Source organism: Ambystoma mexicanum, chromosome 14 (assembly GCF_040938575.1).
Source record: "Ambystoma mexicanum isolate Mex_15411 chromosome 14, UKY_AmexF1_1, whole genome shotgun sequence".
NCBI lineage: Eukaryota > Metazoa > Chordata > Amphibia > Caudata > Ambystomatidae > Ambystoma > Ambystoma mexicanum.
In genome coordinates, this window is record NC_090940.1 from 82,085,758 (window position 1) to 82,105,659 (window position 19,902).

Below are 19,902 nucleotides of genomic sequence, written 5' to 3' on the forward strand. Positions count from 1 at the left end.
AGTAGTTGCAATCAGTGGGGCGTTCAACCTGGTCATGACAACCACCTGCAGAGGTGAATTTCATTGTATGCTTTCACATTGATGTCTCAATGGGACAATGCCCAAGCACACCAGGGCCCTTCTACCAAAGGCCTGCATAATGCATATACATCACGCCCCTAGTCCAGATCCATGATTCGCATTTTATAGTTCCTCAAGGTGATTTTCTAACCTCTTGTGGGCCTCTAGCATCTGGCCATTTTGCCGTCTCTCTCTCCACCATAACCTTAAAAAGACACACTCTTTGTATTTGTCATACATATTTTAATATATAAATATCAAACACAGACCTGCACATGTATACTTAAAAAAACAACTTTTTACACTTTGTACATTTTGTATTCGGTCAGCGACCTAGCACATAAAACACTACTTACATATTACGTCAGCATGGGTACAAGGCATAGGGGGCGGTCGGGCTAGTGGGGTGCAGACCTAGGACTGTACATATCCGGGCATTTGGGCAGAGATCCAGGGGAAAAACCCCAGGTTTTATTACAGGACAGCAGGCATAGTAAAGTCCAGTAATGTCAGATTTGTGAACAGTCATGCACTGAGAGTCTGGTTTCAGGAGAAACTGGCTTCATGGTGTAACAAAATAAGGCCTATGTAAAGCATAAAATAGGCATAGGAAGTGTCGCATAGCATTTTGCTATGCAATTCTGTAGGTTTGCTAATTGAATTGACACTTATTTAGCAAAGCTAGCAATTTAAATTACCCTGTTCTTTGAAAGCACAGCTCACCCTGCATTTCTCTCAGGGCTCTCTCAACCTTCTTTTTTTCTGTTCACTGCTAGTTCAATGGGCTAATGGAGAGAGTGTGCAGCAGTAATCCTCTCCTCTACTCTTAAAAGTGCGAAAGACCTGTGTGGGCATGCTAGGCAAGAAGTGCTCTTTCTTTAAATAATTCCAAACCAGTGCCCATTCATGCAGCAAACCTTTACATTTAACAGACTCGTCTCAGTATTTTCTTACTTCAGTGGTACACATAAATGTTGTTCATTTTATGTCATGGGTACAAATAACTTCTTGTGACATTAAAAATATTAGTACAACATTGCTAATCAAATAGACATGTTTGCTAATTAAAAATATTTTGAATAGCAAACTCTGCTATTCAATTTTTGAAAACTGATTTATGTCGCTATATTTTATGGGCCCATGGCAAGCGGTACAGGCGGTGATACACAGCAATACTTTGAATATGCACAAGTACTTTTGAGGCCGTAGGGCTATCTGATCAAATTGCGTTTATTGCTACTGGGCTGTATGGCCTTTTCTTCCCGGTTCATTTTGAACACATCTGCTATTTAGGTTGAAAAGCAATAGTACTTTGAAAACTCATGGTGGGGCGGGATGGCTGGGATTTTATTTAACAGAGAGCCCAATTGCTTAAAAATCTCCTTTGGAGTTGATGTTTCTGTGTAAGAGGACCTGAGCCCTTTTCCGGTGGATCACACAAGGGCCCACAAAGCATAAACTGATGGTATGGACGGCCTGCTTGTGACTGGATCTACTGGCGGGAGAAGGCTTCTGTGGTGGGAGCATCCATCTGACACTTCTGGCGGGTGGTGGGCGGGCAGAGACTATTAGCATGGGAGCACACCCCGTGCTTTTGCTGCTCTGCATGTGATATCCGTGGAGCAGGTGGACCCAAGGTGGAAACTGCATCAGTTCTTGACCGGCTAAAAGCGTTGTAACAGTGAGACCTTGAACTAGGGGTGGGACCAACGATATGTGGGGTCCTCTCCCACCCGCAAGGACAGGACTGCATCGCCTCCCTTTCCCAGGAAGACAGTGGCATTTGCATCTGGCATTAGGAAAGGTAGGGTGATCAGCTTTTTTTCCTGAGGTGGGGATTTATTTTTTCTGATCCCACTTTGCCCTGATTTGTTTCACCAAAAAGATGCATGCACCACCTGCCTGGGTGAGGGGGTCTGCAACCTGCAGCTCGTTAGATGTTTTTCGACTGACTCCCATTATCCCTCACGGTCGGCTAATGCTGATGGGACTTTTAGTCCAAAACATCTGGTGAGACAAAGGTTTCAGACCCTTGGCGTATGGTAATCATTACATTATGGTGCCCCATATGATTTTTCCTTGAAAGAAATTACCAGGACAGCATAGGAAATGCAGAAAAGTGCACAACTAAAAGTTAACACATTTAAATAGCTAATCTTTTACATAACAGCAGATGAAGGAGTTGCAATACAGGTAGGGTGACCAGATTTCGAAAATAAAAAACCGGGACAGGCTACAGACATAGAAGTAGGACTACAGCTTCAGTGGTGAAACTGTAGTCCTACTTCTATGTGGGTGGCTTGTTCCATGTCATGTTGCAGCGCCCGGGTTCCCGAAGCTATTATAAGTTTGAAAAACGCATCCGGGATTTGGGGATCGGTGGATACCATCCCGGTTTTTGGCAAACTGGTGGAAAAATCATGATATCCGGACACAAATCGGGATGGTATACACCCGATCCCCAAGTCCAGGGACAGGGTTTTTAATCTTTAAAAAGTCTCGGGACCCCGGGACGGAGGTGCAAATACGTCTGGTCACCCTAAATACAGGGTTCATGATAATCTTTCATCAACATTTTCATATTAATGACACTGTATACAAATATTTGTGTGACCAAGGAACCACAGGCTCATAAGCAAACTGCGAGGTTAAGCGTTGGTCTCGGGTGCTGTTGAGTAGTTACTTTGTGTGCATTTTACTGACCTATGCTAATCTAACGATAAAATGTCGACATGACCACATTTATTCTACCCGCATTGTACATTAATTATTGTATGTTTAAGGAAAAAGTCACTGCGCTGCTCGTTTACATGGAGTCATATCACGTTTTCATTAAGGCTGCTTCTCAGCGCTATTTTTATAGCTCCTATCACCGACATTCAAGGGTACTCATTTTTGCGACTGCGGAAGGATGAAGGAGGAGCTGACTGCTGGGAATTGAAACAGCGGTTGCATATTAAACACGGATATCGCAGGCAAGCAGGTAACTCATTCCACTGTCGCTATAAATGTATAATATTTGTAAAACATGTTTTTTTTTTTCTATTGACCCTACCAACTATGTGGGCGGTCACTTTTAAAAACCCTGGTCCTCTGGCAATGGATGTTTCATGGATTCACATGCTTTGAATACTCCCCTACTGTCAGTTCGAAATTCCTGATATAAAATGCTGTAGCAGCAGCAACACATTTAAACATGGAGCCCATCCACCTCGTTTTGGCCTTTCTCATTTTGGCCAATGACGGGAGGCAGTCTCCATACCTTGCGTTCCGTGCATCGAAGTCTTCTTTCTCTACTATACACAATTTATTTGTCTTTGTCTAAGAGTACATTTTTCTTCTCCAAGTTTGTCGCATGCTGCCTCGCATATCCGACTACTTTACACCTGGAATTAAACCTACAATTTGTGAAGCTAACACCGGGGAGTATAGTACTAAGAGGTCCCTTTTAAAATACACTGCTATGTGCAAAGGGGGAGGGGGGGCGGGGAAATCGCTACAAGAGTCAAACTTGGAATTTTAGCGTGAGGACAGCCTGCAATCCACAGGTTTGAATCCCAAAGTAAAGCCGATTTAGGACCTGATCATGAGTTGGGCGGTATCCTGGCTGGGATACCGTCCAACTTTATTAGAGTTAGCGCCCACCCGTCTGGCGGTATTACCGCCGGATCACGTGTTGGGCATCAACTGTTAGACCCCATTCCCTGTTGGACCCAATGGGGAATATTCAGCACAATTACTGTGCGGTAATACCGCCCATGGTAATTATGCTGCAAATTGGCATTTTTCTGCCGTGTGTACGCCAGACTCAAGATTGGGCGGACCCTTAAATGCGGCGGTTGACAGGACCAAGGAGAAGAAGTTCCTGAAAAGCGCTGCAGGATGACGTGGATGGCGGATTGTACCAAGACTATGAAGGACCTGTCCTCTGACCTGTAGAAGAGTGGAAAGAGGACGAGGAAGCAGAAGAGGGAGAAATCCCGGCTTTCGGGAAAGAGGTCGATAACTGGGAAGATTGCATCACTCCCAGGAGGGGCTGGGTAGAATTGCCTTTATGGGCCATGGCCCCCGATGACATAATGGCCTATCAAATGACGAGGATGGCCGCCATTTTACGTGACTTGCAGGCCTTTCAGGAGAGAAGTAATCCATAAAGTAGAACCAGAGTGAAAGACACGAGCCATGGAAATTCTGGTTACCATCTGACCGGGGCCTGCTTGGATCTTAAAGGTGCCCATCTTCCCCCACATACACTGCAGTAGAAGTCGCTCCACAATGGGCCAAGCCTGGAATCCATAATCGCATTGGCTGCTCGCAGATGTTTTGTAAGCCCAGTGTTGCAGCTTTCGACCTCCCTGGACAGACAAACTGTAAAGAGCTTGAGAAGATAGGTATGCAGATGTTGGCCATGGCTTTCTGCACCATAAGGTTGTTTAATGCTTTGGCCATCATGGTCTTGTACAACAGGAAATGGGGCACTGGATGTCACTGTTCATCCAGCACCTGTCCCTTGAAAAACAAAGCTTAGGCCGATTACGTCACCGTAAAAGGAGAGCGTACCTTTGACCATGCCGTAGACTTCAGTGGATATAGGAGATGATGGCTTTCACCCCGAGGCCCATCGTAACATGCTCAAGGGGCAAGCATGGATGAAGGAACCTGCTTGGGCTCTCATGCCTACCAGTGCCACTCTTCCACCTTGACATTATCCTGTCCAACGTTCCATCTGCAGTACTGCTACTGACTATCCTGTGGGGGGCGGGAGGGGCAAAGAGTATCTGATCAATTACTGTCACAGTCCACCAAGGACATTTGGCTTAATGGGCCATCCACCCCCCATTTTCTGCACCCGATCGGGAGGGAGGATAGCCCTCAATTTCTCATAATGGAAATGCATCACGTCAGACCAATAGACCAAGTCATATGCTCTTATTCTTGAGAAATGTCAACTGCCCACTGACATTTTAATCAATATTTGCATCTTCTGTTGAAGTGGGTCCTTTTCCACACCACAAAGGGCCGATAGAGAAGGCTCTCCACTTACAAATGTCTTCAGGATTCTGCTATGTTAGAATAGGAAATGGAGACCCATTTTAGACCTGTAGCACCCCAACAAATCTCACAAGGCGAATACTCTGCTGCAAGTTATTCATGGATCTGGAAGAGGCTTATTCGAGCCACAGGGGGTCTGGAGAACACCTACTTTAATTGCAATAACGAAGCCCGCAGAAGTTTGGGCAGTTCATAGTAAGAGGAATCCACTACCAACTCTCGCTGCACCTGTCCAGGCTGAAGCATGTGCCAGGGGTCTTGATCAGGTGCCCACCACAGTGGCTGGCCATCTTCAGTGTCAGACCCTCATGTATATGCTCACTCTGATGATCAGTTGGTCAGGGCAGCCAATAAGGGACTTTACATCAGAAAGAAAAGATCCAGCCCTCAATCGTCATGCTACGGACCACAGGCTTCTCCCTCAACCTCCAAAGGTCCGCTCTCGAACCCTCCAGAAGGCCCTACTCTTGGAGGTCCTATTGGAAAAACAAAAGGATTGCCAACAGACTCTGCACAGCCCACAGCTTCATGAACATGTGCCGATTGCTCTCCATGGAAGTTCAAATACTTCAAGGGGACGATGTCTTCCTGTGTTTGCCTTGTTGCCCTTTGCATTCTCGCAATAAGACCCATCCACATGCAGTGGGGCTCAGCCAACAGCCAGCTGCGCGTGCACCTTGCTGCGCGTGCACCTTCCTGAGTATCCACATGCAGTGGGGCTCAGTCAACAGCCAGCTGCGAGTGCACCTTCCTGAGCATCCACATGCAGTGGGGCTCAGTCAACAGCCAGACGCGCGCGCACCTTCCTGAGCATCCACATGCAGTGGGGCTCAGCCAACAGCCAGCTGCGCGTGCACCTTCCTGAGCAGCGCTTTTCATTCGGCTTTACAGTGGTGGACAGCGTAAGGCAACTGCTGCTAAAGGCAGCTGTGCCAGGCCCTGACTTCTAGGAATGTTGCCAAGAGATGCTGCCATGTCTGTGTGGGTAGCTCAGCTTAGTCTGCACACAGCGAAGCTCGGATGAAAGCTTAGCAGCGGCATGTAAATGCTGTATAGCGAGCAATATGGCTCCCCATTGGGCTTCAATGTGATGATACAAACGGACGACACCGTGCCCGTGCATTATGTCCACAAACAAGGGTGGGGGGGGGGTTCTTGTGACAAATCATCCAGGCAAGGAAACGTGTGGTCTTTGGACTTTGGCAATGGTCCTTGCTGAGCACTTGCAGGGTCCCCCAACATTGTTAAGGACACACTTAGAAGTGGCTCATTAGTGCCAGATGAGCGCGAGCAGCATGACCCTCAAATGGACCCAGTCATCAGAGAATGGGGGAAGCCCATGATAGACCTTTGACCGGGCACCTTCAACGCCACGTGTTGCCAGTTTTGCCAACCAGTGCAAATTGGTTCCATGTGATAATGTCCCTGCAAAAATGTCGTCTGACAACAATGTCACCACAAAATGGCTGTGGTTTGCCGGGATATTATCACTTTGAGCATGCGGAGGGCACCCCCGCAACTCACAAATTCCCCCCCCCACCACAAGGGGAGAGGGGGACACCCGCAAAACCCCCGCTCCCCTTGACCCCATATATATTGTTACCATATATGAAGTCACCACAGCCTTTTCCAGGCGACCATATGTATGGTGACAATATATATGGGGATATCATCACCGATACCGGCAAATTGTGGGAGGCCTTCTCCATCTCGTCAAAGGACACGTTTCTCTTGGATACCTCTTGGCACAGCAGCGCATGAGGGGGGTTATTGCTGCGGGAGGGTTTGAGGGGCCAAAGCTGACTAACACCGCAAACATTCACTCGGCATTACTGCATTCATGTGGACTGAAGGGCAGAGTTATCTCCTGCCTTCCCTTCTCTGATTCGACTCTGCATTTTAGTCAAAGCATGTGAACTTATGAAAGATCCAATTCCGGAGAAGGATTCGCCTGTTATCAATTCTCCACCATTGGCATCTTTCATAAAGTCACAGATGGCCCTGGGGCCTTCTCAACGATAGCTGTGTACATGTATATCACAGGTTCTGATGAATGCTCCTTTGGGTAGAGCGTGAGGCCACTCCTCCTTCTTTAGTCTAGAGGGGAAGGATTAAAATTAGGTGGTCAGGTTGGATAATAAAGATTGGTTTTCCCTGCTATGGCCTCCGTTCACACAGAGGATTCCCAGCCCGACGATGGGGAATCTTTCAAAGCATGTGAATCTATGAACGGTACCAGGACTGGAGAACTACAGAGACAGTCAGGTAACTACATCCTTCTGGCTCTAAGCTGAAAGAAAACATACCCTGGCCCCTTCCAAAATGTCCAGAGGCCCCAACCTGGCTAGTGCAGAAGATAACGCAGTTGCGCAGATAACATGCAGGTTACGGGTGCTAATCCCAGCAGGGCCAACTCAACTATTTACCCCAGAGAGTAGGATGAGAGGAGCACCATTGAGTTGAGTAAGCCCCAGAATGCCTATCATTTAAGGCCCAAGAAGTAGTTCTGTTTCGTTTTTGCTATAGATACGGTCAACCGCATTTTAATATCTTAATATATTATTGCTGTCAACAGGCACATATTCCATGGGGATTCCTGCCAGTGTATCTGGAATTGTGGGCACCCTACACTATACCCCTGGGCAAGAACCTTTATGGCAGGTTTGTCCAACTCCATGCCAGGTTTTCAGGATACCCCTCATTAATATTCATAAGATACATTTGCATACAATGACTCTAAATGTATGCACATTTTTTCTCATGAATAGGGATATCCTGAAAACCCCATCAGGATTCCGGCTCTCGAGGCCTGAAGTTGGACAACGATGCTTTATGGCAGAAGAAACAAGGGTCTTCCTTTCGTTGTTTGAACCTTTGTCACAGGCAAAGATAGCCATTCTAAGAATTCAGTTTTTTATGACGATAAACCAAGGTGGAGTTATCACTGGGTAGTAGAGTGTAAGTGGAAGAGTCAAGCATGCAGAGTACAATGAGCCCTTACAAGTCTGGAAATTAACCGTTTCAGGGCCACCGACCGATATCCATGGGTAGTTCAATGTTACAACAGCGTCTTTCTCACGCCCTTTGATTCAGCACTTCCCCTTCCAAAGACCACTGTGGCAGCACCACCTGGCATAACACACCCTGTACCGACACCGCGCCTTCATGATATGTCCTGTTGCAGCCATGCCCCTTCCGAACCGCTTTGGCCTCTGCCCCTCATAGCACCCATTACCCGTCCCTGTCCATTCCGAACACCCCCTTTCCCCAGCGCTTCTTCACCTTTGTAGCACCCACTGCATTGCACTGCTCCTTCGAAGCACACCTTGCGCCGGTACTTCCTAACGCCTATCGCACCAGCACTGCCCCATCATGCCAGCGGCCGCCATTCACAACATCCATTGCATGGCACTTCCATTGTGTAATCACAGGCATCAGCCCTGCCCGTTGCAGTGCACACTGCATTTGCAGTGACCCTTCATAATAGCAGCACTTCTCCTTTGCAGCGTCCGTTGCACGAGCACCGCTCTGTAACGTTCCATCAATACCCGCTGGCGCAGCAGCGCGGGGACAGAGCGAACACCCATTGCACCTGTTCCATCATGACTGGTCCACTGACCACATTGCTTGCCCCTTCCCAGTCATGTGCTATTCCAGAAACCTCTCTCGCCTCAGCACTAGCCCTGACTGTGGCATGTCTCAATAGCAGCGACTGCATTGTCCCATTGGTGGCGTGCTACACATTTGACTAGCACTACCCTCTAAAAGCCATTTGGTACAGCCCAGAGACCTCGCCCCACCACCACACAGCAGCTGCCCCATTCACCGCCACAGACTTGGTCCCTCGCAGTGCGGCCACTGTAAATGGTGCGTGTATTTGAAGATTTCCTGCTCTGAAAATATTTTCATAGACCCCGGAAATGCGTAAGTACACAGCACGTCTGGCACTCCAAAGGCTGAGGAATGGGAAAAACTGCCAAGATGGCCGAAACACCATAGTGGTATGTGGCCGCCAGGAGCTTGCAGCTTCAATACGGCACATGGTCTCCCAAGGAAGGTGCTTTCAATGCAGCTTTTCTGTCCCAAGAAAGTTCTTAGTCATTCTCTTCGACTCCTGGGCTACAAGGTGCCATTGTAGTCTACATCTACACTGTCCGGGGCCTGGTTCTTTATCTCCGTCTGAAGGACCTCAATTCTCTTCTGCGCTTCCTGCAGCTGGAGCTTCAAGACCTCGTTCTGAGTCCGTAGGGCATCTCGTTCCTGTCGAGAATGAAAACAAAACCGTGGTTAGCATTTGGTTCATATTCTGGCATGGTGGGTTGCGGGCATGGGCAGAGTAGGGAGGCATGGAAAGGGAGCGTGTCTGGAGGACGGCTGCACCATCACACACACTGCTGGGTCAGTGAGAGCTATTTACGGCTGCTAACTGATGTGGGGGTGGTTTTTCATTTTAGATGGATAGGGCCAAGGAGGTGTTACGCCCAGTTTGGCCCTCCACTTCCTCCTGCCTCTCCCTTGTCCTTGGCTTCCCTCTTCTTCCCTTAAGGTGGTTCTCTACTTAAGGTGGGCTGGCCATGTTTCGAGTCACAACAGCAGGATATCTTCATAATGCTAATTCCTTACGTGCACCCAAATCCAGAAGCTCTACACGAGAACCAGTTCAAGGTCCCCACCCCACGGACTCGCTTCACATACCAACATCCTTGTCTGGGCCAGCTGCCCCCAACCTTAATCTGCAGTGTCTTGTACTTCCTTGTGCTCCACAATGTGCCGATGAGCTCATTACATTGTAATGAGTTGACAAGAGGGTCCCTCCCCTACCTGAATTAGTTCATATGTGCACAGCATATACATCTATTAAATTACATTAGCACCCTCTGCGTGTGCAGTAGCCAATCAAGTTGCTTTAAACCCTGGCTGAATCTACCAATGCAAACCTGGGTTCGGAGCAACCTGAGTGGTCGCTGCACCAAGCGCTGCCATGCTCCCTCTTCTCCTGCCTCCGGCACCCTAATCCAGCCCCTCCACCCATCTTACTCCCCCAGCCTCCTGCCCCCCAAATCTCCCTTTTCTCCTTTGCTTCACTCGGGCAGTTAACTCGGGCTGCTGGGCCGTTACCCCATGGTGTAGCCTGTGGCATGGGTTACTAACGCCACATTAAAGAACTGCAGTATAGTTCCACCCGCTCCTAGGCTGTTCAGGATCTACACTACAGAACCCTAAATGGTGAACATTCTAAAAGGCAAAATTAGGGATAAAAACACAAATCGGGGAGGTAATGGCGTGCCTTCTTTAGGCTAGGCTAGATTTGATGTTCTCGGTCTTTGCTTCCAAAGGAAGACTATTCAATAGTGGGGGTGGAGGGGGCGGTTCTAGCAATTGGATAATATATTATGCCAATGTAGCATATACTGTGTTACCAGCTTCAACGTTTGCAGAGAGTAGAGAAAACGGGTTAACTGAAACATAACCATTCTCTTTACTTAGACTACGTCTTTTTGAACTCCCATTTGACGTTCGAGTGGAATTCAATTTTCATTGTCTTACTTTAAAGTGCATTCGCGACTTGGTGACATGACCTAACCTTGGAGTACAATTTATCCTTTTGCATTTCAGAATACCAATTAAAATCTAGAGGGGGCGAGTGCAGGTTTCTTGAAATCCTTACCCACAGAAATCTGAGGACGGACTTAAATTGTGGCCTTCAACCAGACTGTTTTAATAAGTGGAAATCGACCATCATCCATTTTGTATGTTCTAATTTAGAAAATGTAGGTTTAATCTATTGTAGATCTTGGAGATAGTGGGTCCTCGGTCCAAGGTTGAACAAAAACTAGGATTTTCTAGGCTGTGTAGGAACTTGGAGATTAAAGAAACTTGGAAATATTTGATCACAGATTGTCCTGCAATTTCAAATATTAGGATCCATTTCTTTTGGTAAATGTGTGTAATACCCCAGGAAACTGATCAAGGCGGCCTTTTGGAATCGCTGTATGGACAGCAGATAAATAAGTCTGATTTTTGCAATGTCATTTTTGGAAATTGATTTAATCGAAACTTACAATGTAGGGCCTCTGCATATACTCCACCAATGCAAGGATATGATTTGCTAGATGTTAAAAAATGAAATGGTTTTTAATTAATATTTATATATTAATAATTATAAGTTCTTGTTGTGCACTGTGTTAAATTGCTATGTATATATTTTAAAACGTTCAATTGATTGTTTTAAGTGTGTAAGGTGTATTATTAACCACGCATGCAATAAATACATTAATACAAAGAGAGATACATACTTTGGATTGGTTTGTTTGGTGTCGACTTATTTTTTGCAGTAAATAATTCTCTTCTGAGTGCCAAGGCATACGTAGGCAAGGGGCAAGAAGGTTAAAGTAGGATACGGAACAACCGCCGGGTGGCCAGCCTGGCAGAATGCCAGCCATGCAATGCAGTACAATCCAAGGGCCAATAAATGCAATTTAACAACAGCTTAGAAATGATTAAGTTCACAAGTGCCCATGGAGAGCAATTTCTTTTCTCGACAAATTTGCCCCTCAATAATAGAGGTTTTAGGAAGACACTTTCCTCAATGTTCATTTCTTTAATGACTCTTAGTAAGAAGCAACTGTGCTTAAAAATAGGTAAAGCGCCCACTTATTTACTTAACAAATCCCTCCCATTTTCGTATTGCTCCTTTTTAGTATGTATTTATAGTACCCGAGCTTTCACCATCTGCAGCATTATATTGCCCTGAAGAAGGTGCCGCGTCAATACAAGGATCGAAACATTTTGGGTGTCATTTAGAAGGAATCAATACATTTGGATGATAATATGTACTGTGTGTACTGTGAGATTGTGCAATAGTGAGTGAATATTGTGTGTTTTGTACATTGTTTATGAATGTTGGTTTTGCTATGATTTAAAACAAGTCACTGTCTGTGTCATTGGGCTATAATGCTGTGTTATATATTATGCTTTTTTGCATTGCAGACATTTTTATATATACACGGTTAATATCTAAATTATTGTTTTTTCAAAAAGCTATTTAAAAGGTGGCGTAGCACTTTCGGCTAAGACAATTTAAAGGGAAGAATACATGTCTTGTTAAGGGTTCAGTGAAGATGGAGAGGGTTTGTGTTCTGAGCACCATTATTTTCAGAGGAATCCCCCCCACCCCCATTAATAGTTTCCAGGCTCCTTTTAAGGTGCTTAGACATTTATATAGTGCTTCATGTCAAGCAGATGTCCATTTTCTGTGTGCTGTAATAATTGGGATCACCATTGTTATTAATTTGTCATACTCAATTTAATCGACCCCAGATGTGGCTGTGTCGGCCTCATCGGGGTATCACACCCACTTGGCAGAGCATCACTCGGTTGCCAAGGTGAGCCATTAAGATACCATTGTCTGTCCAGGATACAGGAGAATCCTTCCAGTTCAAGGATACTTGTGCTGCCTATAAACATACATACATCCTTTGACATCAACTCAATCCCCAGACACCCACACAGTCTGCAACCCGTGCACTAAAGTTCATTGCATCCTACAGACCTTCTCCACTTCCTGATGGGCCGGCGATGAGGTCGTGCCTTGATGCCGCGCGTTGCGCGTGGAGTTCTTGTTGTCCCATTTAGCGTAGTAGGCCTTCCTTTGAAGTACGTAGTGTCTGGCTGCGACATCACAGCCGGTCAGGCTGTGTTCAGTCTGTGTGCCCTTTTCCAGTGCTGCATGCTTGGTCCTCGGGGAAGTCTGCGGTGTAGAGCAGCCCACCAACATGATTGTCTTATCTTTGCACTCTTCGGAGGGCTCGCCGGTCTCGGTCCCTTCACCACTGGGGAAAGTGAAGGTGCTGTCCTCTGGCCCTAGGGTGCATACAAAAATAAGATACCAAGTTTGAAGGACACCTCACACATAATGATTCATGAACAGCCTTGATTAAGCTGAAACAGCTACTCATGCACATACACTTGGTTATGGTTAACAAGATTCCAAATAGGGAACGTGAGCAAGTTTAATCAGCAAGCCATTGGATGCAGAACACCTTCTTGGTAAGGAATTTGATAAAAGCCTCAAAAGCTTTTAGAAACCCTCAAGGCAGCAGGTCAGTTAGCAGGAAGTGGTTCCTCTCGTTAAGGTTCAACCACATACAGGAAGAGTTCTTGAACATCGCTGCCAGGCAATGGAACGCCTTCCCACTCGCCCACAGATATGAGCCCTCACACCTTGTGATTCGCAAAGCTAACAAACCAAGGCTATTCTCCTAAACCCCCCCCCCCAACCCCCCCACAGAAGCCAGCAGCGTCTCCAGGCCAGGCTGTGATGTGTACACAAGTAATAACAGCTATATGTAATGTACTATGCCACGATATGCTATACACCTGTAACCTTTGTGTAGCCATATTGCCCTCCAAGTATGTACACCTACGTGCAACTGTAAGTCGATTCCATGTAAAAGCGCCACAATGCCTCCGGGCTGTCTGTGCGCTTTATAAATGCAAATAAATAAACAAACACACAGGCTGCAAACTTCCCAACATCTTCATCACATGCATGGGCAATGCACACACAGTATATGTTCACACGGGGCAACACACCCACTACCAGCCCTTCCTAGGACAGTAGTGGCAGCATTGCAGTGGGTGTGGGCAAAGATGCAGTCCCCCCTGGGAAAGGCGGGGAAGCAGGAAAACAGCGACTACTCACTCACTTCCCGCCCATGTGTCTCCAGTAGTAGGCAAACTTTACCCACGCATGAGAGGAGCTCACCATAGAAGAGGGGGTGTTATACATTTTAAAACCGGGGTACACGTTAGAGTTCAAGATGCACCTTACACAATGTCACTAGGGAATAGTCGTACCAAACCAGAACACCAGATGCTCTTAAACGAAGAGGCTGCAGTACTTCTGAAAGGGGGCTGAGGGGGGGGGGGGGGGTCATCAAGGTGGACCCTCTGTGCGAAAGGAAATCAGGAATACATTCCATTTACTTTCTGCCCAAAAAGTACAGATCATACCTGTCATACTATGTGCAGTAAGCTCTTGGGAAGCTAGCTCAGGGGCAACGTGCTCGCCTTGGAAGCAAGACGACACAGAGCAACACAGGTTCGATCCCTGGGTCCGCGCTTAGAAACCTCTGGGTATTGAGCACGTTATAAATAACCCATCATATCATAAGCAAATGTGCAAGACCCCACTGGTGCAAGATGACGACACTACAGTGAGTGATACGTCTTCTAAAGAAGGACTACATTTCAAATCTGGACAAGAGCAATATTTCCAAGATCCAGAACCATCAAAGTTCCCTTCTATTCTATGCTGACCAAAACACCTCCAGCTCAAAGTTATTCCTTTTGGTGTAACATCAGCACCATGTGTATTCACAAAGGTGATCAGTGGTTGCCGAGTATACCAGTCTAGCCCTCTCTAGAAAATGGGCTGATCAAGGGAAACACGACAAAACAATGCCCCGGGAACACACAGGACACGGTTCTCCTTCATCAATCCCATTCCTCCAGAAACGTGTCAAAAATCAAGTTCAACCCCATCCCAAATAGATACTTTTCTCAGAGCAGATTTCACCACAGTTTTATAATGCACATTTTGGAATAACTTTTTTTGCTCTTTGGAATTTTATGGATTGATGTATATGTGGATGAATTTTGGGGAATTGTTATTGTGAAATAATGCAAAAAGTTTGTGTATTGAAATAATTCACTTTAAATAATGATTGAAAAGTTATTTTCTATAAAACTCAGACACAAAGAAGAGCATCACACGCCCCCTTAGACGCCCCGGACATCCTTCAGCCCCCCTACCCTAGAAAGCCAGCCCCACAATTTGAAGACCACTGTTCTATGACCTCTCCCTTGGCTAAGCTCTGGCACGGAGTCAAGGTGTCTGTGCAGATAGCGGTCTCGATCTCGATCACCGGTGTTGCATAACTCAGTGCCTCCACTCCACGACCGGACCAAAGGTAGAAGCACTGTGGGTACCGATACAAGTTAGATAGGGATAGTCTGACAGGAACAGCCCTGTCCATGCTCACTTTCTACTGTCCAGGAAACCACTTGCAATAATCCAGACTAACCATTAGATGGCAAACTATGCATAGCATGTGACTCTAAAATGTATTCACAAGCCCTAGAAATATACACACACCATATACAACATATGAAATCATAATACGACAGAGTATATTATATAAAATGTACAATTGAAATATATATTTTACAATTATATATACAGGAAAATGTAATTTAATATATGTGTGACACACACACACCTGCAACAGCATTTTTGCTGCTTGTCTTTGTTTTAGATTCACATGCTATGCATAGGCCACCATCTAGTGGTTATTGTGGAACATAACAGCATATTTACTCAATTTTCAAGGGGCATCAGAATGGATGTATAAGTAACTAAATGCCAGTATGCGGTCCATGCTCCTACCATCTGGTCCCATGAAATACCATCTTCACATAGTATTTTGACACATGCTATAGGTTTGCCTTGTCTGTCATGCTATGTTAATATGCTTTTGTACTGCAGCAAATCACCACCGTAGTAGTATCATAGTGCCGATGCTGGTCAGTGGAGTGGCGGCTCTGTGCCCCTACCACGGGTAGACATGTTGCCTAATTGCAACACTTTTTTTGTGGGCAATATTTAAATTGCTGGAAAAACATTCACCTTCCAATTAACAAACCGTAATAACAAGAAATATACGTGAAACATGCATATGTTGGTTAAAAACATATTTTAAATATATCGAATAGTAAAACACAAAGAGCACAGTGGGCTGTTTGCACAAGTAGAGGCCGGATAACATTTGTACACACATCTGTAGACACCCAACTTTGTTTAATTAACCTGTAGGGTGAAAGAGGTTATCGTCCTCTCTACCTCCTCAACGTCCCTTTCTTTTTGTCCCCGATGTTGGCTCTCAATTAAAAAGGACCCTTTGTTAATTTTCAATTTCAAGGAATGTCCGTTTAGTCTTGAAGTCAGTGAGATATGATTCATCAACTTGGATGTTGAAGGGACTTTGCTCTGCAAAGATACACTTTACACTGCTCTGTGGACTAGGTCTGGTTCAGTGTGTTTGTTGGCAGTGCAAAGTCACTTTGCACGGGGCGCTAAGCGTTGAATTAGGCCTGTGGTGTTCCGGAGCATAGCTAGTTATCTTTAATGGAATGTAGAGCCAATATTTGTTTTTGGCCCTTTGACTTCTCTTATCTTGCCTTCATTGTTTTGCTGTATCGTGATTAGTTGATGCCTCTGTACGTGCCATGGCTACAATGTTCCCCCGCCCCTATTTAGGAGTGACCAAGGACTCAAGTTCTAGGTACCTCATCTTGGGTTGCGGGGAGTCCGATTGTACAGATGGCATTAAATGTCCACACATTTTTCCTTTCTTGGTCTCGAATCGTCTACAAGCTGTGCTTTAAGGATCCCAAATTCAGTCCACTGATTTGCCTTCTGCGGTTTTTAAAGTTAAAATATATCATCTCTCTCCACTAGTTGAAAACTAAAGATCGCGCCTTTTGAAGTCGTGCTCCTTCCTAATCCCTTTCTGTGACTGAACCGGATGTTAAAAAAAGAAATATGAAGGTGGCTTCTGCGCAAGGGACAAAAATGGGAGGAGCCTTGACCTCGTACCGGCATCTTGTAATTTATACGTCAAAATCGAATAATCAATAGTATTTCATAATAACCACTAGATGGCAGCATATGCGAAGCTGAAGTAGATTCACAATGCACGGATATGTTTATATTGTAAATGACAGTAATGATAATATAAACGTGTCACTTGACCCAAGACTGTTGCGTACAAAAAGTTAAAGAGAAAATTCCAGGATTGCATTTCTTCCTATCAGCCGGTTCCCTGCCAGGCAAGAAAACCCCACTTCAGCAAACACTTAACCACAGTTACGCCACCAATGAGGCAATCACAAACTACAAAGAATTGTCGTGCAGGTTTCCACTGGAAAATGCCATGCCAACCCTTGACCAGGCATGGTGCAACCCTGTGTGGCATCCAAGGAGTGCCAGGATAAACCATGCACAAAGGAGTCTGGCAAAACAGGTGCAAAAGGTGCGTGAAGAGACAGCTGCAAACAGCAAGAATTGTTTACATGATATGATATATTTCATTTGTATTGCGCTCGTACACAAGTGTTTCAGAGGGCGACTAGGAAGGGAGGGGAACAGGGGAGAACACAACACAACAGCGATCTTACTAGGCCCAGTGACATTGAGAACGCGCAAGTGCATGGGAATGGAAAATGGGGAAAAAAAATGCATGGAAAGGTGGAGATTGGAAAGTGCGGAGAAGGAGAGCAGATCAATAATAATAAACATAAATAGAAAATGGAGGCCATAAACCGTGGTAGTGCAGCCAGCAAGTGGCAAGTGCTGTGTTTAAGGCAGCAGACTGGGTAATTCTGATAAGTGCAGAAAAAAGAACAGAAATGTGGTGTGAGGGGGCCGTATGGGTACAGATACAGTCCCTAGTGCAAGGGGTGGCCAGGAGGCAGTGCAGGAAGGTGGCAGGGTGAGCAGGAACCTGGGCCCAGGGGACAAAGGGTGGCCAGGTGCGCAGTGCCAAGAGAGAGCAGATCAGAGGGGGAGCGAAGGCAGAAGCAAAGAGGAAAGTCTTGAGGTGCTTCCGGAACCGGAGATGGTTCTCCTCAAGTTTTAGAATGGCAGGGAGGCTGTTCGAGAGGAAGTCATCAGCGTAGCACTGGAAATTTGAGCAGAAAATGGCAATGCAGTGGGTGAGAGTTGCCAGCTATTGTTGAAGAGCCAGGGTGAGAGGTTAGACCCCTGGGGAACCCCACAGGTACAGAGGAAGATAGATGATAGGAAGGACCCCAGTTGGACGTGGGAGGGTCGATCAGAGAGCAAAGAGGTCAGCCAGGCCAGAGCCTGATCAGTGATGCCCAGGTTATCACGGAGACGGTTGAGCAGGGTGGTGTGGTTGCCTGTCAAAGGCAGAAGAGAGATCAAGAAGGATGAGGACAGAGGGAATGTTAGAGTCCAGGATGGAGAGCAGATCTTCACGGATGTTCAGGAGAGCAGTTTCCTTGCTTCTGGCCGCTCTGAAGCCAGGCTGGTGGTCATCGAGACAGCCAACAGAATCACATGGTAGAAAGAAACCCACAGTACAATGCAATTTGCAACAAAGAATTGCAAAACGCCGTCATGAGGAGTGTGCCACAGGGTGGAGGTTTTCATGGTCATCCTTAAGGGATGTGTGTTGCAGAGCAGCGAAATCTCGATGGCTGCTGAAGGCGGAGCATTGACTGGCACCAAATACGAGAGTGACGTAAAAGTTATTTACCTTTAACAGTAGTATTCCTACATCCATCTCTTAGAGGGCTGGAATGGGCTGGTCTGCAAGAGAGACCGTTTTGTACAACATTCTAAAATTTCTGATTTTTGTTTTGCCTGCATGCCTGTATATTTCCAGGATCCTTCGCTCCACTAGGCCTTCGCTGGCTCTGTGCACATCGATTCTTTTCCTCAGTCGCACAATCATTGTCATTCCCCCGTGATGTGTGCAGTGTCCAAACGCTATTGCTTTTTTGTCACTCAACATCTTGGTGCCTTCTCCAAATGTCTGTGGCGCAGTAGACTGTAGCTGGTGGTGGCGGTGCACGGCGCCTTTCTTTTCAGTGCTTGTGATGGTTTGCTCCTGTACATACTCTCCCCGGTATCTGAGCGCCCCCGGCCTGGGTATCATCTTGCCGCCTGGTGGTTAAACAGCAGGCGTCTTTGCTGTCCAGTGCCTGGTCCACCCAATCTTCAGGAGTTTGCTTCACAGACAAAGAAAATAGGGCGAGAACATTTATGTTTTTCAGTTGCTGGACCCTACTAAAATAGGACCGGCTCTTGCCAGGCTGGGGGTCTCATTTTGATGGAGGGACTCCAAGTTGGGCGATGGTTGGTACCAGAACCCTTTTCATTGGGTGGCAACCCTTGTATTCGATCAAAGGCTGAAATCTGGACTGTCTCAAATCCATTGGGAGTGGCTTCCTGGCCTAACACTAGAGCTTGATCTGAAGGAGGCTATTTTTTTCTTTTTACACTTTTCAACACAACTATATGCAGGGGGAGACCTCTTGCAGCCCCCCATAACACCCTCAAATGATTTATTACCCTATCCCACCCCCCACATACAATTGCGCAGTAACGTTTTTCAGCCTTTTCGGATTCAGTATTTTAGGCTGCAAAATGATGGGCTGGGGAGGATAGCTCAAGGGCAACGTGCTCGCCTTGGAAGTAGAACAATGCAGAGCAACACAGGTTCGATCCCTGGGTCCGCGCTTAGAAACCTCTGGGTATTAAGCATGCTATAAATAACCAATTACAATGGGGTGATGCCCCTGATGCCCGTTAAGGTGCCATCCAGGTCTGAAACTCGGGCAGGAAGTGTGTTTTCTGACTAGAGACAGATTGGGATGGGTTGGAGTCTATAATTTGGAAGAAACCTCTGGGAATGCCCGTTTGCGTGCCCATGGCGGCCTTATGTTTTGAACTATAGCTGGTCGCTTTAAAAGGCTGGTTTCATTGGGAAATTCTATTACTTTAAAGAAGCATTTTATATCTCCAATTGGCTCTGCTTTTGCCGATTTGCATGCAGCTACACTGTCGAAGACCAAAATGAATCCTTTCTGCCACTTTTGTGTACACAAAGAGCCCATCCTAAGTGCCTGAAATTTGAGGTTGGCCGTTCGGTATCAGGGAATATTATCCCCACCAATAATATCGCCATATATATTGTCGTC

General features: G+C 46.2%; 1 protein-coding gene across 2 annotated transcripts in view; it reads right to left on the bottom strand.

Moving 5' to 3' along the window:
• Positions 1-282: 282 nt before the first annotated feature.
• The window catches only part of RASGRP1 (RAS guanyl releasing protein 1), a 326,703-nt gene continuing 307,083 nt past the window's right edge, over positions 283-19,902 (bottom strand). For both annotated transcript variants that reach the window (XM_069638555.1, XM_069638556.1), the window contains 2 exons: positions 12,665-12,975; positions 283-9,372 (listed from right to left, as the gene is read on the bottom strand). In XM_069638555.1, the coding sequence (XP_069494656.1) occupies positions 9,232-9,372; positions 12,665-12,975 (452 nt within the window). In that variant the 3' untranslated portion in view covers positions 283-9,231. The remainder of the gene's footprint in view (positions 9,373-12,664; positions 12,976-19,902) is intronic.